Source organism: Dipodomys spectabilis, unplaced genomic scaffold (genome assembly GCF_019054845.1).
Source record: "Dipodomys spectabilis isolate Male_0828 unplaced genomic scaffold, ASM1905484v1 ptg000096l, whole genome shotgun sequence".
In the NCBI taxonomy this organism is placed as follows: Eukaryota; Metazoa; Chordata; class Mammalia; order Rodentia; family Heteromyidae; genus Dipodomys; species Dipodomys spectabilis.
The window spans coordinates 1,913,271-1,939,575 of NW_024870773.1; the positions used below are offsets into that span (position 1 = coordinate 1,913,271).

The following is a 26,305-nucleotide window of genomic DNA, read 5'->3' on the forward strand; positions in this document are numbered from 1 at the left end:
ACCAACACGGCAGCCTCCAGGGAGGCTGGAAGCTCTCCCCATATCAAGAAAGGAGAAGTGGGCTGGGAAAGTAGCTCAGTGGTAGAGCGCTTGCCTCATGCATGAGGCCCTGGGTTCGATTCCTCAGTACCATATAAGCAAAAAAAGCTGGGAGTGGCACTGTGGCTCAAGTGGCAGAACACTAGCCTTGAGCTGAAGAGCTGAGGGACAGCACCCAGGCCCAGAGTTCAGGCCCCACGACCAACAAAAAGAAAGAAAGAAAGAAAGAAAGAAAGAAAGAAAGAAAGAAAGAAAGAAAGAAAGAAAGAAAGAAAGAAAGAAAGAAAGAAAGAAAGGAGAAGTAAAATTCTCTGTTCACAGACAAAATCATCCTTCATGCAGAAACACCAGGAGACTATGTTAAACAAAATACATAGCTGGTGCTAGTGGCTCACGCCTATAATCCTAGCCATTCAGGAGGCTGAGAGCTGAAGATCGCGGTTCAAAGCCAGCCTGGGCAGGAAAGTCTGTGAAACTCTTATTTCCAATGAACCACCAGAAAACTGGAAGTAACACTTGAGCTGAAGAGCTCACAGACAGCACCCATGCCCAGAGTTCAAGCCCCACGATGAAAGAAAGAAAGAAAAAAGGAAAGGAAGGAAAAGAAAATACACAAAGAACAAATTCTCCAGATACAAAACCAACACTCAAAAAATCAATTTCACTTTCCACCCTAACCCCAAGAAAGGAATAAAACCATTTTAATTTACAATAAATAAAATAATATAAAAAGTGACTTCATCAGGTACATAAAGACTTGAACATTGAAAACTATAAAGCATTGCTAAAAGCACTTTACGAGGACACTAAGAAGCAGGGCCATAGCCTGTGTACATGGATTGTAAGACTTAACATGAAGAAGACAATGATTTAAAAGAAGAAAGAACCTTGGGGGTCAGCGGCATGGCTCAGAAGGTAGAGCGGCAGCCAATGAGCCAAAGCATTGGGTCACCAAGCTCCAGTTCCAGTCTAAAAAAGTGATGACACGGCAATCACAGCTCAGCAGCCATCCTCACACCATGCCACAGGAGCCACAGAAAGCGGTTCAGTGGCCAAGGAAAATGAGATTCCACAAGAAACCCAACAGGTTTTCTGCATGATCTGTGTGTCACGACAGTGACTGTAACCCAATTCCTGAGAGAATTGATTTGGAGGAGAAAGGGTTTATTTGGCCCAGGGTTTCGGGGGCTTCCACTGTGGCTGGCTAGCCCCGTCGTGGCTCTGGTGGCAAGGGAGTGTTTGTCCAGGTTTTTGATTGCTTTGGGTACAGACTGATCTGAGATGTCCCAGAGGCTTGGGGACTAGGGGCTTAGAGGTCAGTGGATGGACTTTGGGGACAGGGTTAGATCCGAGGGCTCTGATGTCACAGTGGCTCCATCCATTGATGTGCTAGCGGTAGGATACATTGCCAGGAGGTGACGATGTAGGAGAGGCCCAGGAGGCACCACTGGGTGAGCAGGAAGAGACTTGTCTGCCCATCTGTCCTGCTTCCCAGCCAGTGGGAGGTGAGCAGCTCTGCTCACCACACCACAGTGCTCTGCCTCACTTGGGTCATCCTGGGAAGCCCTGCGCCCCAAGGGATCAAAAGCCGGGGCTTCCAGAAGCCAGGCTTCCTCAAGCTAACTGAGGCCACAGGCTGGCCTGGAGGGACATGGGTGAATTTTTACAAGGCTGGGGACAGAAGCAGGGACTCACAGGCTCTCTCCGGGAGCAGGGCCAGCCTGCAGTGCAGAGGTCTGGGCACAGAGTCACAAAGGTGGTCTTGCTGGAGAGGTTCTGTTGGGTCTTCGTCTGTCCCAGGAAAGATGGACAGGGTCTGAGGAAAGGTTCCCCAGCCTCCCTTAACCCGGGAGACGATCAGACGCAGCGGGGAGTCGTCAAGCAGGAACTCGTTTATTAACTCAGAGCAAGCACTTTTTAAAGCAAAAGAGACCAGGTGGCATGGGGAGGAAATGGAACCAACCAATCACTGTAAAGGTCACACCCTATCATGCGCCTAAGCTTCCATGAGCTGTTTACTCACTGAAGGCAAACAAATCCGGCTCTGCCCACTCAACTCCCTCTCAGCACCATCTTTGCTGCCCACATGCCCCACAAGGTTCTTTCCCTCCCTGGCTCCTAGGCGCTGGGGAGGGAAGGGACACTTCAGCTGTGCTCACTGTCCTGGCTTCCCCTCTCAGCCAACCCTCCCACCCCATCCTGCCATGAGGTGGGGAAGAAGGTGAGAAATCCCAGGAGGACCAGGAGAGCGCCCAGCCCCAGGTGAGCCATCCAGTCCCGCAAGGAGAGGCCAGGTGAGGCCTATCTAAACCTCAGTGTCACCATGTCCCGTCGTCAGAGGGCTTGGCAGAAGTGGACAGAAATACAGAAACAGAAGAATTTAGACAGTCTGGGCACTGGTGGCTCACACCTGTCTGTAATCCCTGCTACTCAGGAGGCTGAGATGTGAAGATCGTGGCTCAAAGCCAGACCAGGCAGGAAAAGTCTAGGAGATACTTATCTCCAATTAAGAACCAGCTGGGAATGGATCTGTGACCCTGGGGATAGAGCTCTAGCCTTGAGAAAAAAAGCTTAGGGACAGCTCCGAGGCCTGGAGTTCAAACCCCATTACTGACACAGGATAAAAAATATTGAGAGAGATAGGAAAGAGTGATTTTTGGGGGGGTGTCAGTCGTGGGGCCTGAACTCTGGGCCTGGGCGCTGTCCCTCAGCTCTTCAGCTCAAGGCTAGCACTCTACCACTTGAACCACAGCGCCACTTCTGGCTTTTTCTGCTTATGTGGTGCTGAGGAATCAAACCCAGAGCCTCATGTATGCAAGGCAAGCTACTGAGCCACATTCCTAGCCCGAGAGAGGGATTTAAAACACACACACATACACACACACACACACACACACACGAGGTGACAGAAGCACAGAGACAGACCAGAGGGAGGAAGGAGAGGCAGCGTGTGAGCCGGCTCACGTCACCTTGAATCAGTATCACAAAGGGACCAAGTCTGGGGTAAAAAATGGCAAAGACTCAAAGGAAATAAATTGCACAGACCTGGGATGACCTAATTAAAAAGCTGCTCTATCTTCTGCCATGTTCCATTTATAGCTGAGATGGGGCCTCCTGTCGGGGAGCACAAAGGACAGCCACCCGGACCTGGCCCAGGCGTCAGGGCAGCCTCAGAAGCCGCTCTGTTCTTTGAACTTGGACAGCTGGGTTCTCCTAATCCCCTGCCATAATAAGGCGAGGTCGTGAGTTCACAGCCCTCTTCTGCCTGAGGTGGCACTCGCAGGATGTACTTGTCATGCAGAGATGAGCTACAGAAGGGCCTCGTTGTGCAGAGTCTTCTGCTAACTACCATGTGTGGGCTTAACATGGCTTCCGCTGGCCCAAAGGCCGCCTGTACCCTGGGCTGCCTGGATGGAGCTGCGGCTGCATTTTCCAGACAGAGACCATCATGAACAATTTCATCATGTGTAGCCAAAATCATCTCTAAACCACACCTAACGAGAAAAGAAGAAAGAAACAGAAACATGAGCATCCAGATAACAAACAGCAAGTGGTGGGTGGGGCTCATGCTGTAGCCTTGGCCAACCCAATGGCCCTCGGCTTCCTCATAGCTCCTCCCCTTCCCCTTCACAGGATACTGCTTCCTAGTTTTTGTTTCTGATTTTTTATTCTTATCATAAAGATGATATACAAGGGGTTATAGTTATATAAGTCAGGTGAAGAATACATTTCTTTTTGGACAGTATCACCCCTTCCCTCGCTCTCTCCCAAGTTTTTTCCTCCTGTGTCTGCCCACAAGTTGTAGAGTTAGTTCACTTTCAACATAGTGTCCAATGAATACCATTGCTGCATTTATTCACCCTGCTTCTTAGTTTTGAGATTAAAAAAAACAAAACCTCGGTTTTAAGTTCTTTGAAAAGTGCGCTTCCACCTGACTCATTCGGATTCTTCTAAATTTCAAAAACAGTGTGGGTCGCTGGTAGCTCATGCCTGTAATCCTAGCTATTCAGGAAGATGAGAGCTAAGGATTGCGGTTCCAAGCCAGCCCAGGCAGGAAAGCCCACAAGACTCTTATCTCCAATGAACCACCAGAAAACCAGAAGAGGTGCTATGGCTCAAAGGGGTAGACTGCTAGCCTTGAGCTGAAGAGCTCAGGTCCTGAGTTCAGTCTCGCTGACTGACAAAAAAAGAGAAAGAAAAGAAAAACAGACATATAGACCCCCTCAGTGAAGCATTTGTATTTTTTTTTTTCCATCGTGGACTTGAACTTGGGCCTGGGCACTGTCCCTCAGCTCTTCAGCTCAAGGTGAGCACTCTACTACTTGAGCCACAACTCCACTTCCGGTTTTCTGGTGGTTTGTTGGAGATAAGAGTACTGGACTTTCCTCCCCGGGCTGGCTTTGAACCGTGATTCTCAGATCTCAGCCTCCTGAGTAGGTAGGATGACAAGTGTGAGCCCCTGATGCCCAGCTAAGAGTCAGTATTTTTATTATAATGTTTCCAAAATATTTGCTTAAGACAAAATTCGAAGTTTTAATCTTCTTGGCTCTTGTACAACTTTAAGGTCAAAGTACATTATAATGTTACTTTTACCTGCCAAACTAGCCAAGGCCATGGTTTCAGATTTGATCAAATGCCTCTCTAGGAGGACTATTAAAATAAGATTAACCCTCTGGTCAGCTGACTTTGCTTGACTCAATTGAAGGCTTTTAGAGAAAATACTGACTTCTGAGTGTTACAAAATCCTGCCAGCAGGTGGCCCCCGCGCTCACACACCTGTGCTTGCACACTCATGCTCCCTGCGCTCGCCTCTCTAAAACTTCTGGGAAGACTTGTCCGTCTAGAACAGGAAGGGAGACACAAACAATGCAACCAAAGCACGTGGACTGGAGGGCTGGGGCACCTCTGGAAGCTGGTCTCCAAGCGAGGTTCAAAGCCGGCAGTCTGTAGAGCTGACGCTGAGGGCTGGCCGCGCCTCAGGACTCTCCCTCCTCCATGGGCATCCTGGCCTAGCACCACCCGGAGGGAACTGGAGGCCGCTTTCCTGCCCTGTGGACCTGTCAGGAGCAACAGAACCAATGCTACCACCAGTGTGAGTACACGGCCACGAAGGGACCAGTGAGATCACCCCAGGCGTCTGCCTTTTTGTTGGCCGCGTGGATAGGCAGGAGAGTGGAGGACTTCAGAGAAAAGAATGACTCTCCCAGGAAGCATTTCCTATCAGGCCGCCTCTAGGGAAAACCAGATTGCACACAAAGGGTGTCCCACTCACTCTTGCTTATTTCCTCCTCCTCCTGCTCTACCTCCTCCTGTTCTTCTTCCTGCTCTTCCTCCTCCACCTCTTCTTCTTCCTTCTTCTCTTCCTCTTCCTCCTTTTTCTTCTTTTCCCTCTTCTTCTTCCTCTTCCTCCTTTTCTTTTTGCAGCAGTGTCTATGTTTCCACACTGGTCCAGAACTCCTGGGCTTAAGCAATCTCCTACTCCAGCCTTGCAGGTAGCTCAGATGACAAGACGGCACCCAGCTGGGGCCTCACTGTTTTATTTTTTTTTGATTGTCAAGGTGATATACAGGGAGGGGTACAGTTACATAAGTAAGGTAATCAGTACCTTTCTTGTCAATCTTTTTACCCCTTCCCTAATTTTTCTCCTATTTTCCCTGCCCGCAGGGCCTCACGCTTAACCTACTAAGAACTGTGAAACAGTTAGGCGCTGCTTGGGTGTGACGTGAGCCCGCGACCAGTGGGGTGCACCGAGACGCTGTCTTCACCTCCGAGCTCCTGACAATGGGGAGAGAGCCACGATGTTCTTAGAGATCGTTAAGGCCTCACAAAACTTAAATTCCATGTACTCTTTCATTAAAAAGAGCTACATCTTGTTTAACAGAGAGATGATGAAGGATATTCAGAAAAAGGAAGCCTGGGCAGGGTGGGGAGCGCTCAGTTTTTAGAGGGACAGAAAGCAGGGCGGCGGTGGGCAGGAGGCCGGGCCAGGACCAGCCAGAGGCCAGGTGTGGTAGTGCATGCCTACTATCCCAGCACCTAGGAGGCTGATGTAGGAGGACAGTGAGCTCGAGACCATCTTGGGCTGCGTAGTGTGCCTCTGCTCCAAAAAGCAAAAAGCAAGCAGGCTGGGTAGAGTGGATTATACCTATAATGCCAGCAAGTCGGGAGGATTAAGGTTTTCAAGCCAGTGTAAGCAGAAAGTTAGTGAGACCCATCTCAACCAATCAACAGAGTGTGGCATGGGTAGAAAGATCATGGTCAGAGGCCAATTTCCAGGAAAAAAAAGGCAACTCCCTGTCTGAAGAATGGGCAAAAAAGGCTGGAGGCCGGCCTGTGTAGCAAGTCCAGGGTTCTGAGTTCAAATCCCAGTACTGAATGGGGTGTGTGTGTGTGTGTGTGTGTGTGTGTGTGTGTGTGTGTGTACACATGTATACCTCCAGGCCAAACAGGGCTTCTAAAATTGCTCCATCAGAGCAAACAGCCATTCACAGTCCTCTTTATCCCTGCAACGCTGGGAGTGAAGGCCAACACACCTGTTAGCAGGAGGACTGGGCTTCAGACAACCTGGTGGGTGCTGGGGCGCCCCCTGCAGGTAGGATATGTTTTACACAGCCTCTGAAGTTCACTCTGGACACCAGTGAGGGCTGGACAAGTGGTAGAGCTCCAGCCTTAAGCAAAAAAGAAGCCAAGGGACAGTGCCCAGTACCGGCACACACACGATGAAAGCTAGTTGAGGGACGAAGTGACTGGAGCGTGCAGGGCATTGTCTATGTACCAGAGTTTTGAGACAAACACATACTCTATACAACCCAACTCCAAGGATATGTGTTTGATGGCTGTTTTGATCACAGCGGGACTCTACCACCACAGCTTCCATGGTCTCTGAGTGGTTGAGAATATGGAACCCAGGACCACAGGCAAATGCAGGCTCGGATCCTGACCAGGTCTTGTGGGGTGATGTTGAACTTGGGGCAGGGGGCTGAGCAGTAGCTTCCAGAAGGCCTGGAAATCACTGCACACCCCTGTCTTAAAGATGTCATCAATCCAAGAGTCAGGAATGATTTGCTGTATTTTAGCCATGTGAAATTTGTCACTTCTTAGGTTTGTCACTGTTTGAGTCTGATGATATCCCCAAAGGCTGCTGTGTCAGGGCTTGCTTGCCTGTTCCTGGGTTTTTGAGCTGGTTGATCATGAGGGCACTAACTCTATTAACTGATGACTCCATCTAGGAGCCGAGCCTGCTAGAGGAAACATTACCGTGGGGTGACGGCTCCCACTGTGGGATACTTGATCTCTGAACCCATCCTGTCTCTCAGCTTCCCGGCCGCTGGGATGATCTGCCTTGCCCCAGGCCCAAAGCAGCAGAGCCAGCCAGTCATGGACCAAAACTCCTAAAACTGCAAGCAGAAACAAATCTTTCCTCCCTGAAGTTGTTGTTTTTTTTTTCTGGTGTTTTACAAAAACAACACAAAAAGCCCCTACTAACTCACCTTTGGAGTCCCTGAATTAAATTCAGTAGAGACAAAGAGTGTATTTGAAGAAGTTCAGTATGTGCAGAACACATGCAGACACACACACACACACACACACACAGAAGAGTGGTTTTCTAAGCTCCCTTCCTAAGGAAACAGGGATTTTAAAGGTCATCTGATTGAGTGTCCATCAAAATGCCTGGTGCAACTGTGTCTGTTCAGCCCAGAGCCATGGCTGCCAGTGGACCCTAACTCCATGCTGGCGCCAGGTGGGATATTTTACCTGAATGGGAACTGGGGCAGAAGGCAGCAGAAGGGCCCCCAGCCCACCTCAAAGCGGCTTAGTAAATGTGAAGCTGTTTTACCTGCATAGAACATACTAGAGAGCAGATTAGCAGTGGCTAGAAAAGGGTTTGGGGTATTTTTCTCTTCAAAACAGAATAGTGGCACAGAAATGGAGGGACAAAGGGTGAACAAATGCAGCAGTAGTACTTACTAGACACTAGGTTGAACGTGAACTATACAACTTGTGGATGGGGATGGGAGGGAAAAACTGGGAGAGAGCGAGGGAAAGGGTGACATTGTCTAAAAAGGAATATACTCAGGCTGGGCACTTTTGGCTCACACCTGTAATCCTAACTACTCAAAAGGCTGAAATATGAGGATCATGGTTCAAAGCCAGTACAGGCAGGAAAAATCTGTGAGACTCTTAATTCCAAGTAACCATCAGAAATAGCCAGAATTGGAACTGTGGCTCAGGTGGGAGAGCACTAGCCTTGAGCACAGAGAGGCTCAGGAATAAAGTCCAGGCCCTGAATTCAAGCCCCAGGACCAGCAAAAAGAAAAGAAATGCGCAGCTTTGAATCCATACCTCATGTTCTAAAACCCCCACAATGGCCTCCATGAGCTCCTGCATGTGCAGCCAGTCCTCGGCCACTGGGCACACCCAGTCTCCTCCTCTTCCCCCTCCCCCAAAAGCAGGAGAGATCAAATTATTTCCCTCAGAGACGGTTTCATTTTGGCAGCTGCCCTTGGCATTGTTAACAATGAGCGCTGTTTCCCAGTCTCTAACTCACAGTCCTAGCAGGGACATCGGTCACTACCTGAACACCCGCAGACAGCACCAGCTGCACCTCAGGTCCTTTCCAGAACCTCAACAAGCATTCCTCCACTCATTGTCCAGACAAAAACACAAGAGCAGCTCAGTAGCTGGCCCATTCAGCATGTCTAGCTCCTGCCACCTTCCCTACACTCCTGCCTCTTCCTGCCGCCCTTCCAGAGCCCAGCCCCGTTGCTATTGAGTCTCAAAGCTTCAGTTGTTCCAAACACAGACCCAGGCACGTGTGCTGTGCAGTGGCGGCAGGCGCTGGGCAGAGCGCACAGACAGCAGCAGCTCTCCTCCACGCCCTCTGCTTGCACACACCGGACTCCCAGCCCTGCACACAATGCATGGCCTCAATCCAGACCCTGGCGTGTGCTGGTGTGGTGTGGTACGGTGTGGTGGTGAGGTGAGGTGAGGTGTATGGAGGTGAGGTGAGGTGAGGAGAGGTATATGGAGGTGATATGAGGTGAGGTGTATGGAGGTGAGGTGAGGTGAGGTGTATGAAGGTGAGGTGAGATGTATGGATGTGAGGTTTTGGAGGTGATGTGAGGTGAGGCGTATGGAGGTGAGGTGAGGTATATGGAGGTGAGGTAAGGTGAGGTGAGGCGATGTGGGTTGAGGTGAGGTGAGGTGTATGGAGGTGATGTGATGTGGGATGAGGTGAGGTGAGGTGTATGTAGGTGAGGTGAGGTGAGGAAAGGTATATGGAGGTGATATGAGGTGAGGTGTATGGAGGTGAGGTGAGGTATATGGAGATTAGGTGTATGGAGGTGAGGTGAGGTATATGAAGATGAGGTGTGGTGAGGTGATGTGAGGTGAGGTGAGGTGAGGTGATGTGAGGTGAGGTGAGGTGTACGGAGGTGAGGTGAGGTGTATAGAAGTGAGGTATGTGGAGGTGAGGCGTATGGAGGTGAGGTGAGGTGAGGTGAGGTGAGGCATATGGAGGGTTGTGGGGGCTGGGGCCAGCCATGTCCATGCCCCCAAGATGCTGTACTGGCCCGCCGCAGCGCAGAGCACAAGCCCAGCTGTGGCTTTTTGTTGCAAGTGCAATTCCCAGCCGCACCTTCCCTGTGTCCTCAATATCAGCCATGGTGACAGATTCACCCCCTGCCACAATTCCTGCCAGGGCTTGGGGCCCACAGCCCCCGAGGCTTTTCTGGCCATTGACAGGCTATGGGTGGACTGTCCAGGCAAGATTGGGCAGGTTGGGGCTGGGAAGGTGGCTCAGTGGTAGAATGCTTGCCTTGCATGCATGAGGCCCTGGGTTTGATTCCTCAGCACCACATAAGCAAAAAGAAAAAAAGCCGGAAGTGGTGCTGTGGCTCAAGTGGTAGCGCGCTAGCCTTGAGCTGAAGAGCTGAGGGACAGCACCCAGGCCTAGAGTTCAGGCCCCACGACTGGACCCAAAAAAAAAAAAAGATTGGGCAGGTTGTCTGACCCAAGGCCTCACGTGAAAGGAATTACCCCAGAAGTCAGCGAAGGGCGTTGGCCTGGATCGAGAGAAGGGATCCCCAGGATGCCGTGGAGAGAGTCGAGGAAGGAGAGGCCGGATCATCAGTCTGGGATGCACCATTCTGAGAGTGTGACTGAGCCACGGGTGAGGTTCTGGAATCCGTGCCAGGCAGACCTGCCTGCTTCAGGAGCCCCTGACTCTGGTGGCAGTCTGAAGACCAACAATACCACAGGGGCCTCCCCAGCTGGGATGTCTCTCAGGAGGAAAGGTAGCTGGAAAGGGAAGGAAGGAAAGGGAGAGGAGGTGGGGACGATGCAGGAAGATGAGAAAGTGGGGGGGGGAGGTGAAGAACTACTAAAAAATTACAAGGTATATAGAAGAGGACAACGTGTTGGACTCAGAGACCCATAGCATACACATCCTTTTTAAAACCAATAGACTCCATTTCCAGTAGCAAATAAAATGGCGAAAGAAAAGCAAATGAATTCAGCGTTCTCATGCTTACTTCCGAAAGGGGCTCAATCTCCCTGGGAAGATGGACAGAGGAGTCTCTCAGCAAGTACTGAGCAGGAAAGTGTGTTCCTTTTCAAGGGCTGGCCCACGGACAGGGCCAGTGGCCAGCCCTCAGGCCTGACCCCCTCTCCCCACCTGGTGTTTGGCTGCTGCTTTTCCCATTGCCAGTCCCGCTGGAACAAAGCCACTGAGACTGAGCAACAGCAGGTTCCTGGCTCCCGGGCAGGTGAGAGAAGGTGTGATGGATTCAGAGGGGTGAATGGGACGCAGTGCCTACGCACCAAGGGCTGTGGTAGGAATCCTGTGGATCCTTCAAGGGCCTCCAGGTCTGAATAGGTGTCTGGGAGCAGCACTGCCTCCCATGTCGGTGAAGGTCATAAACCTTTGGAAAACGGGCTTTATGTGAGGGTTGTAGAAGGTCACATTTTGAATATTATGATATGAAAGTTCCTTCTTTGCTCCTCTCCCTCCCCTCTCTTTCCCTTCCTCCCTTCTATCCTTTGGACTGGGTTTCACTATGGAGTCCAGGTTGGCCCAAAATGAGACTTCTTTTCTCTTTTTTCTTTCCCTCTTTCCCTCCTTCTCTCTCTCTCTCTCTTTTCCTCTTCCCCTTTCTCCCTTCCCTTCCTGGGGCTGCCTGGACCGTGGCATCTCCTGCGGGCTTGGGTAGTGCCTCACCCTTTGTCCGTCCTGGTGTAGTTCCATGGCTGCCTTGTTCTCTCATGGCTTGTAAATGGCTTTTACTTTTTGTTTATTTCCTTTGGTTGTTTTATTGGGGCAACCGTGTTTGTGTTTGTTTTGAGTTAGGGTATGGCTATGTTTCTCAGGCTACCTCAGTCTCCTACGTATTAGGGTCACAGGCATGTACCACCTCTCCTGGCCTGACTTGGGTGTGTGTGTGTGTGTGTGTGTGTGTGTGTGTGTGTGTGTGTGTGTGTGTGTGTGTGTGTGTGTGTGTTTAGCAGATAAACTAGGGCCTCCTCACCTCTGGAAATCACCCACCTGAAATGGAGCAAAGTCTAGTCTTTGCTGGACTTGGCAGGGAGAGAGGATTCATTATGAAGGCATTTTTCTTCCTTTTCTAGAAAGGTTTCTCGCAGTATTTATGTCTTTTACAGTGGGCAGGATTTCCAGGCCTCTCTGCACTTCCCGGGAAGGACCAGAAGCTTTGCCATCAGGGTGTCTGGAGCCAGGTCTGCCTTCCTTCATTAGGCCCATTGTCCCTAGGCTGCCCGTAAGCTCTCCTGTAGCAGGAGGATAATAACATGTATTCTGACAGTTTAGCCCAGCATGATAGCAAGGATGATGGCAAGGGAGATAATGCGTGGGAAAAGGAGGGAGAGTGGGATCACAGGCCGCCTATCTGCTCTGCGTTATCCATCATTATCACCTTAAAAACAAATATCTGTTTTTGAAATTTTTTTATTATAAAGATGTTGTGCAGAGGGGTTACAGTTCAGATATCTATTTTTTAAAAATTGAAATTTTATATACTTCTTAAAAGAAAGCATGTAGTGTTGCACAGGTTAAAGTCCTGGAAGATTGATTTATTTATTTATTTATTGCCAGTACTAGGACTTGAACTCATCGGGCCTAGGCACTGTCTCTTAGCTTTTCTGCTCAAGGCTGGAGCTCTACCACTTGAGCCACATCTCCACTTCTGGCTTTTAATTGGCTGATTGGAGATAAGAGTTTCAAGAACTTTTCTGCCCAGACTGGCTGTGAACTATGATCCTCAGATCTCAGCCTCCTAAGTAGCTAGGATTACAGGCAGGTCTGATCCACAGTGCCTGGCTGGAAAGCATTCTTTGGATGTTAAGGTCTATAAGTTTCACAAATAAAATGCATAAACTGCCAACTTTATGGCTCCTTTCAGCGTCTGAAGGATGGAGGCCCATTGAAAATACGTAAGGTCTTTGGCGCTGGTGTGTACACATCACGTCTTTAGTTGGGGCCCCAGAGTGAGTGTGTCTGCACACACTCCTGCAGTGGAGCTCTGTGGCCACACATAGAATGAACGACCAATAGTAAGTCAGAAAACAACTGAAATAAATAAATACATAAATAACATCAGACTCTACAGTCATTACATGTGTCATTGCCTTAAACGTCACTTTTAGGTAGCATGGAATTGCCAGAGTGAGTGTGTGTACTAGTTTCACCGGCTAGCTAAACTTTGGGGCTGGACTGTCCCCTGGACTCGTGAAGGGCAGTGACCTACTTGTGGATTTGCACTGTCCTTTGTCACACGGGATTTGCATTGGGGCTCTGGCAGGCCAATCTGTGGGGCTGAATGAAGCTCAGTTTGCTTTCACTGCACTGATGTGTCTGCCCACTGCTCCTGGTTCCAGACACTTCTTTGTGCAGATTCCAGAGGATGCCAGAAGCCTCTGTCCTCTCCCCCTTCTCTTCAGTGGGTTCTGTCCTCATTTCTTGCTGTTCCTGTCCACCGTGAGCGATGCCAGCTGGGACAACTCCACGCTTTTGGTGTCTGTGAAGCTGTTCTCCCAACGGGCGTTTCCAAGCACTGTGGGGCATGAAGGGGGCTTTTGAGAGTCTGCTTCAGCTGGACATTGGTCAACAGGATGACCTTTAGTTTGCTGTGTTCTCTCTTTCAGGACTCACACAGGATTAAAAGGAGAGAACATAACTACATGCCTCTGAGTCTAATTCTCCAATCCTGGAGCAGCAGCCGCTGCAGTCTGAAAACCACCACTTGACCCCTACTCACAGCTTTAATTTCTGTATGGACTGAACACTTTTACTTTTAGACCCTCTCCCCACCAAACCAAAAGGCTGTCAGCGTAGCGGAGGGAGGCTCACAGGAACAAACTCTATTCATTCGATTACACATATTTAAGAACAAACTCATTGAAAAGCCTTTTTAATTTTATTGGATGCTTGATGTGACAATGCACAGGACACACGGAGGTCCACAGTGAAAGTTCTCCACCCTCACCCCTTTCTTTCTCGGAAAGTAGATTGCTGCTCCTTGGGTCTGTTTGCCTTCCTGAGTTTCAGCACTTGCGGCAGACGGTTACTAAACTGTAAGATTTGGGATTAAAATTCAAGATTGTGAGGAGACAAAGTAATACAAAATTGTGTGTGTTCACGTGTGTGTGCAGTTTGTGTGTGCATGTCTGTGCACATCTATGTGCGCGCCTGTATGTGCATGTCTGTGCACGTCTGTGTGCATGTCTGTGTGCATGTCTGTGTGTGCATGTCTATATGCACGTGTGTGCACGTCTCTGTGTGCACGTCTCTGTGTGCATGTCTGTATGTGCACGTGTGTGCACATCTGTGTGTGCATGTCTGTATGTGCACGTGTGTGCACATCTGTGTGTGCATGTCTGTATGTGCACGCGTGTGGGCATGTCTGTGTAGGTGGATGTCTGTGTGTGTGTGTTTTCCTCCGGCAGGGTCTGGCTAGGCGGTCTGGATTAGCGTTCCCTTCGCCAGCCTCACACCTCCCATCCGTGCTCGGATTACAGGATGAGCCGCCACCCTGGCGACCAGACCTGCTCTGGGGCTTCAGGACGAGGCGGAGGCCAGGCCGGCCGCCTGGCGAGGGCAGGGCCTCGGCGTGACCCCAGGGCGGCTCGGGGCGCTGGCTGTGGTGGACCTGGGGTCCCCGCGGGAGGCTGGCGCCCGCTCCTCCCTCCGTCGGGGGTCCGGCGCGTCCGCGCTCCACTCCCCACGCCAGCTCCGCCAAACAGACCCGGAAGCAAAGATGGGGCGGCGCCGGCGCGGGGAGGTCACGGGAGGTCACCGCCCGGGGGACACGCGGCGGAAATGCGCGGCAGGCCCGTGCAGCCCCGCGGCCCTGAGCGACTTGTGCTCCACCGCGCCCCCGACGACGAGCGGCGCCCGCGTCCGCCGCGCACCCCACGACGAGCGGCGCCCTGGGGGCGGTCGCGGCTCGGCGCTCGCCCCGTCGGAGAAGCCGCGAGGTGGGCGGGGCCCGCACAGCCAGCCTCCTCCTCCTCGCCCTCCCCGTCCCGCTGCACTAGGGCCTGGGCCGAGGGCTGAGGCGGAGCCGGAGTCGGAGCCTGACCGCCCCGGCCGAGGGGCGTTCCGCGCGGGAAGGGCGCGCCGGCCCGGGGCTCCCGGAGGGGGCGGGGCCTCGGAGGACCCGGGGCTCCCGCGGGGGCGTGGCTGGGTCTGAGGGCGTGGCCTTTGGGAGCCCCGTGCTCTCGTAGGGGGCGGGCCAGCGGGGCTGGGGGCGTGACCTCGGGGGAGCCGGGGACCTTGCAGGGGGCGTGGCCTTGGAGGACCTTGGGCTCTCGTGGGGGCGTGGCTGGAGCTGGGGGCGGAGCCTCTGGGAGGGCGGGAGGAGGCGGCCCTCCGGTGGGGCGGCGCGGGTGGAAAGTGGGCGGGGCCGTCTGGGCTTCGAAGACTCGGGCCCCCGGCGGGCGCGTGGCCGGGCGCCGCGCGATGAACGAGGCCGGGGCGGCGGGCACGGCCCGGGGGCTGCGCGTGGACGGGCTGCCGCCGCTGCCCAAGAGCCTAAGCGGGCTGCTGCACTCGGCAGCGGGCGGCGCGGCGGGCGGCTGGCGGCGGCTGGAGCGGCTGTACGCGCAGAAGTCGCGCATCCAGGACGAGCTGAGCCGCGGGACCGCGGGCGGCGGGGCGCGGGCGTCGGGGCGCGCCCGGCCCCCGAACCTGGACGCCGCGCTGGCGCTGCTGCGCAAGGAGATGGTGAGTCGTCGGGGCGGCGGGCCGCTTCCGGAAGTCCCCGCGCCGCCGCGGGGCCGGCGCCCGGGAGCCGGCGGGCGGGCGGTAGGCGCGGGCCGGGCGGGGCGGGCTCCCGCGCGGGCGGCGGCGGCAGGGTCTGGAGCTCGCCAGGTCCCGGGCCTCGGCGCCGGAAGCGCACTGGGCGCTCGCGGGCGGCGGGCGGGCGGCGCCGGCCTCCCCCGGCCCCACCGCCTCCTGGCCTCCGCCAGCCCCAGGCGCCCGCGCCGGCCGGGTCCTCCCCGGGGTGGGGTGGGGGGAGTGAACGCGGGAGCCCCGCCCTCCCCTGGGATCGCGACCCGGAGGACCGGGCGCTTTAAATCATCACGGGGGTCGGAGCCCGGGCCGGTTCGGACCCCACGCGGGCAGGTTCCGCCCGCGCCCGCGACCAGGACGCGCCGCCCGCACCGGACGCGGCCCCGACGCGTAGTGGACAGACTGGAAGGCGGCAGCGAGGCCACGGCTAGTTCCCGTGGAAGGGTTTTCCTGAGTCCCTCACGCCGGCCCGCCAGCCATGTTGGGTACGAGTGGCAGTGGGCGGGGCGCGGGGCCGCAGCCCCCGGCGGCCCTGCTCCTCGGGCCCCCCACTTGCTAGGCCCCCGTCGCCGCCGGGAGCAGCTGCCATGTCCTAGCGGTGTCCAGGTCCTCCCAGGGCGACTCAGGTCCGCCTCCACCTCCCGGTGACCCCCAGACCAGCCAGGCGGCGGAGGCAGCGACTGAAGAGCCACAGGGATTGACGTTTAATGTGAGAGCCCAGGAAAGTGATTTAAAAAAAAAAAAGTGGTTAGAGACGACTCAAGCACTGCTATGGAAAATCTGTCGGAGCAGAACAGCGAAAAATGACAGCCAGGCGCTGGTGGCTCGCATCTGTGACCTGACCGGCAGGCTGAGATCCGAGGATCACCTCTTGGAGCCAGCCCTAGCAAAAGGCCCTAGCAAAAGAGTCCTTGAGACTCTTATCTCCAGTTAATCCCCCCCCCCCCCCCCCAACGGAAGGTGTGAGTGGAGCTGTGGCTCAAGTGATAGAGCCCCAGCCGTGAGCAGAAAAGCTGAGGGACAGCTCACCCCCCAGTTCAAGCACACACAAGAAGCATCACGGTCTTAGCACAGAGATGATCATCACTGATTTGGGATATCTCCTTAATGGCAAAGTGCCAAGTGTAGCAGACATGTCTGGTCCCAGGACTCCAGAGGGGGAGGTGGCAGAGGCTATGGGTTGGGAGCTCAGTCCTGTTATATTTTTGCACACAAATGTGTGCACAGACACACACATACACGGGATGCACACACAAGATTGCATTGTACATTCTTCTGTGCCTTTGGGGGACACTTGTTGCAGGACACTTTCTCAGTCCATGTGTCCTGCAGCTTTTCAAGCAGGGGCACGTGCTACTGTGTATCAGTGAGCCTTGATGAAGGGGAGTGGGGTTCTCAGGGCAGCGTGCCATTTGTGGTTCTCAGCGCAGTACCCTCTGTGGATTCTCAGGCAGCGTGCCATCTCTGGTTCTCAGGGCAGTGTGCCCTTTGTGGTTCTCAGGGCAGTGTGCCATCTTTGGTTTTCAGTGCAGCATACCGTCTGTGGTTCTCAGCACAGTGTGCTGTCTGTGGGTTCTCAGGGCAATGTGCCCTCTGTGGATTCTCAGGGCAGCGTGCTGTCTGTGGTTCTCAGCGCAGTGCCCTCTGTGGATTCTCAGGGCAGCGTGCTGTCTGTGGTTCTCAGCGCAGGTTCTCAGCACAGCATGCCGTCTGTGGATTCTCAGCGCAGCGTGCCCTCTGTGGATTCTCAGCGCAGCGTGCCGTCTGTGGATTCTCAGGGCAGTGTGCCATCTGGATTCTCAGGGCAGCGTGCCGTCTGTGGTTCTCAGCGCAGTGTGCCCTCTGGATTCTCAGCGCAGCGTGCCGTCTGTGGATTCTCAGGGCAGTGTGCCGTCTGTGGGTTCTCAGGGCAGCGTGCCGTCTGTGGTTCTCAGGGCAGCGTGCCGTCTGTGGGTTCTCAGGGCAGCATGCCGTCTGTGGATTCTCAGGACAGCGTGCCATCTCTGGTTTTCAGTGCAGCATGCCATCTGTGGTTCTCAGAGCAGCGTGCCATCTTTGGTTTTCAGCGCAGTGTGCCGTCTGTGGTTCTCAGCACAGCATGCCGTCTGTGGTTCTCAGCACAGTGTGCCGTCTGTGGGTTCTCAGGGCAGTGTGCCCTCTGTGGTTCTCTGCAGTGTTGCCCTCTGTGCGTTTTCAGGGCAGTGTGCCGTGGGCAGCATGCTGTCTGTGGGTTGTCAGCGCAGCGTGCCATGGGCAGTGTGCCATCTGTGGGTCGTCAGGGCAGCATGCCATTTGAATTGTCGCTGTTGGGAGTGGCTGTCTTGGTGGGGCTTGCACAGCAGTGCACGCCTGTTTATACATTTGAGAAGGGGAGCTGGAGGCTGGAAGATGAATCTGGGTGCAGAGAGCACCTGTTGAAGAGCCTGGAGCTGGAAGTGAATGTGCTGCCTCCAGGACAGAGAGTAAGGAGGCCAGGGGCACAATCTATGCAGGTTGGAGAGGCCGGGAGTCCTGGGGGGAGGGGGGTAGCCTATCCTTGACTGCACCCTGTCCCATGAGCTAGAGCTTGTATTCCGAGTGGCATTGCTTCCTTTCTGCCAGCCCCACATCTGTGAAATTCTGTGCCTCAAGAGTCCCAGCAGCCTCTCAAGAGATCCCGTTGGAAAGCTCCAGAGAAAGCTCGAGGATCAAATCCATAATTGTTGCTCTGAAGCAACCGCTGAGAGAGTCCATCTGAAAACCTTTGTTAATCTGTTTCTGAATCACACTGGGCAGCCCTGGCTGGGTGAAGGTGTGAAGGGCTGGAGGGTGGAGGGCAGATGGGAGATGGCTGGCTGTTGTTTGGGAGCTGGAAGCACCTGCTGGGTGGGTGGAGGCAGCCCTGAGCAGCAGCATCCCACTCTGCTCCACACCAGTTCTGTTTCCGTGGTGGAAGTCTCCTTGAGGGGTAGAAACAATCAGAACTAGCTTTCTGCCACAGGAGGAGCTAGGAAGGGCACGGTGTGTTGGGAGGGAGGGCAGGCTGAGCCCACGGTGGGCAGCTCTTTCCCCTCCCCCTTAGTGTCCTCCTGTTGGAGCTGCCTGGCCAGACAGGTCCAGGCTCAGTTCTGGCCACACTTAGTTCCAGTGGGCAGACGCCAGTTCCGGTAGCTTGGCCAGCCTGGACCAGTTAATAGTGACTGGGATAGGACTGTTTTAATCAAGAGGGTGGAACTGGATTCCCCAAGGAAAGAAAGTTTTTTTTGCAGTTATCTCCAAGTGAAGGTTGTTGCAGCCACACAGGCAGATCTGAAGAACTGAAAAGCATTTTTTATTCCACCTTTAACTTTGATCTACTACTTTACCTATTTGTGTCATTTACCAAATGTATACGTACGTGTCTTACGAATAACATAACCTTTCCATTCTCCTTCGGTTAAAGGCACCGTGTGGTACTGTAGACGTCAGGCGTGCGTTGCTAGCATGCTGAGTACCTTTTCATCAGCAGACCTCAGGAGAGCACAGTCCAGGTGTTTCCATACCTTGGGGCCTTTAGCACCGTCCCCTTCTCTGGGCTTTGGCCTCTGGCCTCTGATCTCCTTTTTGCTGTAGCTCTGGAAGGTCAGGTGTACCAGGGGGAAGGCCTCAACTGGAAGTGGAGCTGACCTGATGCCTGGGGCCTTTGTGCCACCAAGGAGGCCAGAGTGGTCAGCAAGGGCCGGAGGGGTGGGTCCCCAGCCCCTGTCTTGCTCTGGCAGGGGTGTCCTGAGGGCTACAGCTGTGATATCGGCACTGCAGGCCCTCACCCCCCGCCACCCCCCCCCCCCACCCGCTGTGTTCGCCCAGGCCCATGCCCCCCACCCCCTGCACTTCGATCTGTGAAACCAGCTGGATGGTTCCATTAGATGTGGGGCATTTCCCAGATTGCTGGGGTGGATTGACCAGCCCTCTGCCGATGCCTACTCATTATTTGTTTGTTTATTTCTTTTTTCTTTTTCTTTTTGGTCAGTTGTGGGGCCTGAACTCTGGGCCTGGGTGCTGTCCCTCAGCTCTCTAGCTCAAGGCTAGCACTCTACCATTTCCTGCTTTTTCTGCTTATGTGGTGCTGAGAAATCAAACTCAGAGACTCATGCATGCAAGGCAAGCACTCTACCACTGAACTACCTTCCCAGCCCCTGTTTATTTCTTGTGTGTTGGGTTTGAACTAGAGGCTTGGGAGGTGTCCCTAAGCTCTTTTGCCCAAGGCTAGTGCTCTACCACTTGAGCCACTTCTGGTTTTCTGGTGGTTAATTGGAGAGCAGAGTCTTTACACACTTTCTGACCTGGGCTGGTTTTGACCCGTGATCCTCAGATCTATCTCCTGAGAAACTAAGATTACAAGTGTGAGCTACCAGCGCTGGCTATTTTAAAATTTTTATTAACATAAACTAACTGTACAAAGGTGTTTCATTGTGATATTTATGACACATATACAATGTACTTTGATCAAATTAGCACTGTCCGTGTTACTTAACCTTTCTCCTGTGGATTTATGTTGTTTTTATACATATTATAACACACTTTTAAAGTATTCATCTCACATCCCCCTTTCATAAAAACAACATAAGCACTGCACTAGAAAGTAGCGTCCATGTGGGTTGCACAGAGAGAAACACAACCAGGGCCCCGTAAGCACAGCCAGTACCCCTGTCTGTGTGGACTCCAGGCTGTCCACGGGGCCACAGCGTGGCCCTGCCGCTGCAGCCCTGCCTTGCCTCTGCCTCAGTGCTCCCTGGCCGGGCTGCGTCCTCCCCCTCGGCCTCAGCTTTACAGAATCAGTGTCCATGTCAAAACAAGGACTTGTTTGTGTGCCTTGAACCTCTAGAAATGAACTTTCTAGCTGTCCTGAACTTCAGAGGGGAGGATGTGCGCCTCCTCGGAGTGAGTGTGACTTGTTACTTGTTGTGTGTTTTCCTCTCATGATGAACTTGTTTTTTTCCTTTCTGGGATGCGGATGGAGCTCAGGGCCTCGCCTAGGCCACAAGCACTGGCCTCCTGCACCTCACCCTGCCCTGCCGTTGTTAATGACAGACATGCTGGTAGGGGGAGCCGAGGACCCCGGGAGGCTGTGAGCTGGCTGAGCAGTGCTCTCCCCACAGTCCTCTTTCCAGAAAGTTCTCAGACATTTGTTTTCCACTGAAAAGTTTGCCCATGTGTGTGTGCATGTGCGTGCATTCACGTGTGTGTGTGTGTGTGTGTAGAACAATGCTGAACTTACTCTTCTATAGCGTGTGTTTTTGATCGCAGCATCTTGATCACTTCTTTGGAATGATTGCATTGTTATCACTTCTTTGACTGGGCTAATTCTGTATCCCAGGCTGGCTCAAACATGTCTTCCTGCTTTAACTTCCTGAGTGCTGGAATCATAAACACGACCTACCACACTCAGTTTGCACCACCACTTCTTTTTTCTTTTTCTTTTTTGTCAGTTGTGGGGCTTGAACTCTGGGCCTGGGCGCTGTCCCTCAGCTCTTCAGCTCAAGGCTGGAGCTCTACCACTTGAGCCACAGCACCACTTCCGGTTTTCTGGTGGTTCATTGGAGATAAGAGTCTCACGGACTTTTCTGCCCTGGTTGGCTTTGAACCATGATCCTCAGATCTCAGCCTTCTGAGTAGCTAGAATTACAAGCATGAGCCATTGGCACCTGGCTACACCATCATTTCTTGAACCTGGTGTTTTTTCTATCTCAGCTGAGGAGTTCTGGCCCCGCGGAGTGAAAGGAAGCAGGTTGGGGTGGGGCATGCTGAGGCTAGGGAGCCACCTGGCAGGAGGCGGTGAGGGTGTTGGGGGTGGTGAGAGGAAGAGGAAGGAATGGCCAGGAAGGAAGCAGGAAGCCTGAACAGAAAAGAAAGGATGTCAGCAGGCTGTTCACCGCCATGGAAACTAGCCCGATCGTCCCTTGTATTCTCAGTCTAGAATAAAGGGTGGCATGTGCAGGGTGGAGAATTCTGTGTGTTCAGAGCCTGTCTCAATGTTTCCCCAGTGCTTGCAGAGGACAGCTCGACGAGGAGGCACCCTTGTCCTTGGGGACCCCTGAGGATGCTGTGGCTTCCTTGGTGGAGTCTTAGACCCCAGCTCCCCACTCAGAGAATGGTGTCTGTCAGATCTGGTCACTTGTCTCTGCAGAGGCAGAGGGGGATGGTTGTGTGGCTCAGTGTGCCAAGGGACACCGCATGATGGGAGACGCAGGGCAGCTCCTGAGCAGTTCTCCAGTCCTGCAGCTTGCCCCTGGCACCCCTGCCTTGTGGGAAGGCTGAGCCTCACCTCCATGCAATGAAGAGCCGGGAGCTCACAGGAGGAAGCCTGGTCTGCCCTCTGGCTTCTCTTAGGTAGAAGTTGGGTGGTTGTTTTTTTTTTTACTTTTTTGGTGGTACCAGGATTTGATCTCAAGGCCTCAAGTGTTTCCTTGGCTTGCTTGTGCACTCGACTAGACTAGCGCATTACCACCTGCACCATGCCTCCAGGTGGATTTTGAGCTGATTATTTTTGAGATGGAGCTCATGGACTTTTCTGCCCACGCTGTCCTTCAACTTCGATCCTCTAGATCTCAGCCTCCTAGTACTAGAATTACAGGTGACTTGATGATGGCATTTTCTATAGGGAAACCTTGGGTTGCAGGGGCACATTGGGCTGCCTGTCTAACACTGCACCTTCCTGTGGTATGTCATGACCCAAGGCTCCACCCAGCACCACCCATGTCTGGCCAGCCTTCTGTGGGCCCCTGTACCCTACCTCCTTCCCCCACTTCCTCCTTTCTAGACAGATTCCCTTTCTCCTGTAGTGCCCTGGCTTCCTGCCTCAGTGGGAGCAGCTGGGCAGTGCCTATGCCACACTGAGGAGGAGCTGAGCCAGCTGCCCAGGGTCTTCAGCTGCCCTGGAAAATGAGTGGACACCTTTGACAGCCTCCGGGAGTACCGGGTGTCTGAGAGAATGTCCGGGTTGTTCGTGCAAGGTTTAGCAGTCCTGAGGATTTCTGCCAAGTCAGAGCAAGTGTCCTCTAGAGCCTGAACGAGGTGGCATTGAGGAACTGGGGCACGCACAGGCGTGTGTGTGCACATGTGTGTAGGTCCTGGGCACGTGTCTGGCTGTGTAATGAGTGTGTGTAGGCCCTTGCTGTCTCTAGGTGGGGCAGACTTTCATTTCTAGGCCAGTGTCCCACCCATGACAGGCAGCTGTGAGTCACTGCCGCCCATAGAGGCCTAGTGGAGGCTTTGGCAGCTGAGAAAGAGCCTGGAGCCATGCGTGCATTGCGTCTGGTTGGGGGGGGGGCTGGGGTGGCATGGGGGGCAGAGCTGCTGACACCTAGCAGGGTTCTGCGGACCCAGGTGACCCAGGAAGGCCATTTATCGCTGCATCTGCACAGTGCTCCTTCCATCTTTGTTGTTGGTTCCTAAAGGGATCCTGAGGTGGGAAGTACAGTCCTGGGGTCCCCAGCCCTGCTGGGTCACGGCAGCTGGGAGAAGTGAGCTCAGGATCTGATGAGATTCTCATGTGTGGTTTTTTAAGTGAATGGGAAATGTGAGGTTGTTAAGGGTTTTTTATTTGTTTGTTTTTGTCCATCGTGGGGCTTGAACTCTGGGCTTGGGTGCTTTACCTGCACTCTTCAGCTCAAGGCAATGTCTCTACCGCTTGAGCCACAGCACCACTTCTGATTTTCTAGTGGTTTATTGGAGATAAGAATCTCACAGACTTTCCTGCCTGTGCTGGCTTTGAACTGTGATCCTCAAATCTCAGCCTCCTGAGTAACTAGGATTACAGGCATAAGCCACGGGCGCCCAGCTGTGTAAAGGTTTCATTCCTTGTCTTAAATAGTACAAGAGTCAGATGCCTTGACCTCAGAGAGTTGAGGTCATGGTGGTTCAGATCTGATTCTGAGAAGAATCCTGGAAGATAGGAGCCGGAGTGGAGGAGGGACTCAGGTAGTGAGTGACAGAGCTCTCTAATGTGAACTGTGACAGAAATATTCACCTACAGAAGGGGAGTTGTTTTTCTTTCATTTTGTTCTTTTCTTTTAAGACACGGTCTCTGCTGCCTGGTGGCCCAAAACCCCAGGCTTGTGAACAGGAGCCTGGAGACTTAAGTGGCTTAGAGGAGATAGAGACCTTTGTGTTCAGTCTGCTGGGTTTCACTGAGACCGGCCATCAGACTTACTGGTGATGTTTAAAACTCAGAGGGCTAGAGGTAGCTTGGTGGTAGAGTGCCTGCCTCCCGTGGGCAAGGCCTTGGATTTGAACCCTAGCTCTGGAGACAACAAGAGCAGTGGAGAATGGCCCAGCTGTGGGGCCTGTGTGATGCTCAGGGATCCTGGAGTAGCTATGCATCAGAAGCCACTGAACCTGGTCTGCCTTTGAGAACAGGCTAGGATCCCGCACTCAGGTGCTTACATGCACATCACCATGCATGTGGATAGAACAGCAGCCCTGCCCACTCCGCTGGGGCACAGGTGATGATTCAGTCTTCTCTTCTATGGTGGCGGAGGTGTGGTCCACCACAGAGCTAGTGAGAAGGGTCAAGCTGGCCTAGGGACTGTGCCCTAACTTGCCACCACGCTGTCTTCCCAAGAAAGGCTTCTCTTAGGTGTTCTAGAAGCACAAGGAGTCACGAGGGTACTAGCAGAGTGCATCTGTGTCCAGCTTTCTCCTTGAGAAGACTTTTCCAGTGCTTTCTCCAGTCTGCTTAGATGGTCAGGTGACCGAGTGGTCACCAGAGCCAGTTGGTCGTTCTGTGTGTGGTGACGAGGCACAGCTGCGGTGTGAGGCACCTGCAGCTGGGTCCTGGCTGTATTCCTGGGTGAAGGCTCTTCCTGGGCCTCAGGCTCCCTCTGTTGTGCATGGGTATACATAGGTATCTTACGTGGCTGTCTTATGTGGGCACACAGCCAGGCTGGCAATGGTGGAAGCTGAATGTACCACCGAGTCAGTGTGGACACGTCCCTGGCCCTAGCACACAGGTGGGCATCTTGAGTGGTGACTGGTTTCCTTTTACCCCGCAGCCCTGTGACAGAAGTCCCTCCCATCTTGCAGAAGCTGAGGTCTCCAGGGGAGGGTCACTTGCCCAGGGCAGGGGGCAGCGCCGCTCACCTTTGCCACTTTGCAGGTCCAGAGGTACGCTGGCTTTCTGTCCAGTGTGCACCCCCACCCCTGTTGTGCCCATTGAAGGCTCCCCTGGGTTTCCAGGCCCAGGGACATTCTCTGTGGGGTGGACAGATTCGAGTGCCCTGCCCTGGTTTGCAGTGGGATGGATGACTTGAGCACTTCTGTGGCTAAGTGTTCCGTCACACCTGTTTTGTGAAGGCGACTTCTGGAAGGCACTGCCGAGGAGGCACTGCCAAGGCCACGCCTCACCCGGCCTTGGCTGATGTAGGGACAGATGACAGCCATCTCCAGTAGGACCAGCCCTGTTAGGGGAGAGGGGAGTCTGACCCCCGATGCTCCCAGGACAGCATGTGGCAGGGAGAATCTGTCCCTCACAATCTCTCATGCCTGGTCCCCACATATGGCAGGCCAGCCAAATGTGGGTCTTATCTGCGCTTCATGGAGAGCGGATTCCCGCCCCGAGCCTCACATTCCAGTGAGGCTAGCGAGGCTCCCTGAGACTCGGTGCTGGTACTTCAGGGGGGCGGACCCCATGGGCTGGGTTCACCCCTACAGTTTTGACCATTCCCAGACATGGGAGCAGTGTCAGTGTGGCATGACACAGCCCCGTGTTCTCCACACCGGAAACCAATGCATGCAGGCAGTGCGCTGCGGTGTTCCACACGGGAGGCAGCCGTGTGCTGGCCCTCCAGGCTGGCTGGATGTTTAGCCCCAACCAAAGTCCAGTGCTGATGCCATCTGTCCTCCCCACTCTTTCCTCTAGGTTGGCCTCCGCCAGCTGGACATGTCCTTGCTCTGCCAGCTCTACAGCCTCTACGAGTCGATTCAGGAGTACAAAGGAGCGTGCCAGGCGGCTGCCAGCCCGGACTGTGCCTATGTGCTGGAGAACGGCTTCTTCGAGGAGGAGGAAGAGGAGGAGGAGGAGGATTTCCAGGGGCAGAGATCCCTCCAGGAGTGCGGACGCCGAGGCCCACCCCGGGACTTGACACTGCCCATGGCCCCGCTGTCCTGTAGCGACTGGGGTCTGGAGTCCATCTAGGGCCTGGACAGGCTGGGCAGCACTTCTCCCACAAGAAAGCACCACTGCCCCTCCGTGGCCGGCGGCCCTCCATGCAGGGTGTGTGCACGGTCGTCTTGGTGGTGCAGACTGTCCCAACAGCTATGGCTCAGGCTCACCTTCTGTCAGCTTGGTGGAAGGCCTTCGCTGGCATTTGTGTGGTGACTGGCCACAGGTTATTTGTAAGCTGTGGTTTAGGGTCTCTGCTTCCAATGGGAGGTATGCAAACCACCTCCTAGCATGCTGTCTAGTCAGTTTTTAGATCCTTTGTTCAGCTTTATTGTAAGCTGCATCATTCATTATCCAGGTGGCCTGCTAAGAGCTTCCTGCTGAAGCAGGCATTTCTGCCAGTCCGACCGCTGTTCCCCAACCCTCCCGGTTACTCACTCCGCCCTCAGGGATAGGAGGAGGGGAGGTTGTGTGCAGGGCTGGACTGGGACGAGCAGTGTTTTTATCACTCATGTAGTAAGGTAGCTGTTTGTCTTTAAAGACAGATGTAGACCAGCGTGTCACACTGCAGGGCCTCCCCCCTCCCCCAAGTGCTCACTGAAAGCCTTAATGTATACTTAATGTATATTTATTAACACACCTGACAGGAACGTCACTTTGGATTCAACATGAGGATAAATGTGCTCAGCAGTTACTGTGTTATTAACTCAGAATCTTCAGCTTTCTTAACCTGAACGAAAGTCCACTCCAAGTGGGGGGCGGACCCTTGTCTGCCCAGGCTACCTGCAGCTGACCCTCACTCAAGGGTTCATGAATTGTCAGTTTGGCGCACGGGCGCT

General features: G+C 53.7%; 1 protein-coding gene across 1 annotated transcript; it reads left to right on the forward strand.

Moving 5' to 3' along the window:
• Nucleotides 1–15,013: 15,013 nt before the first annotated feature.
• On the forward strand, nt 15,014–26,172 carry Fam89a (family with sequence similarity 89 member A). The gene is made up of 2 exons (XM_042686209.1): nt 15,014–15,277; nt 25,224–26,172. Exons 1-2 carry the CDS (start codon nt 15,014–15,016, stop codon nt 25,497–25,499), a joined length of 540 nt encoding a protein of 179 aa, XP_042542143.1. The 3' UTR covers nt 25,500–26,172.
• The last annotated feature ends 133 nt before the right edge of the window (nt 26,173–26,305 follow it).

Excerpts from the sequence above, each read along its gene's own strand:
- Fam89a (XM_042686209.1), top strand. The coding sequence starts at position 15,014 with ATGAACGAGGCCGGGGCGGCGGGCACGGCCCGGGGGCTGCGCGTGGAC. Across the intron at positions 15,278-25,223 it reads CGCTGCTGCGCAAGGAGATG|GTTGGCCTCCGCCAGCTGGA; the intron begins GTGAGTCGTCGG and ends TCTTTCCTCTAG.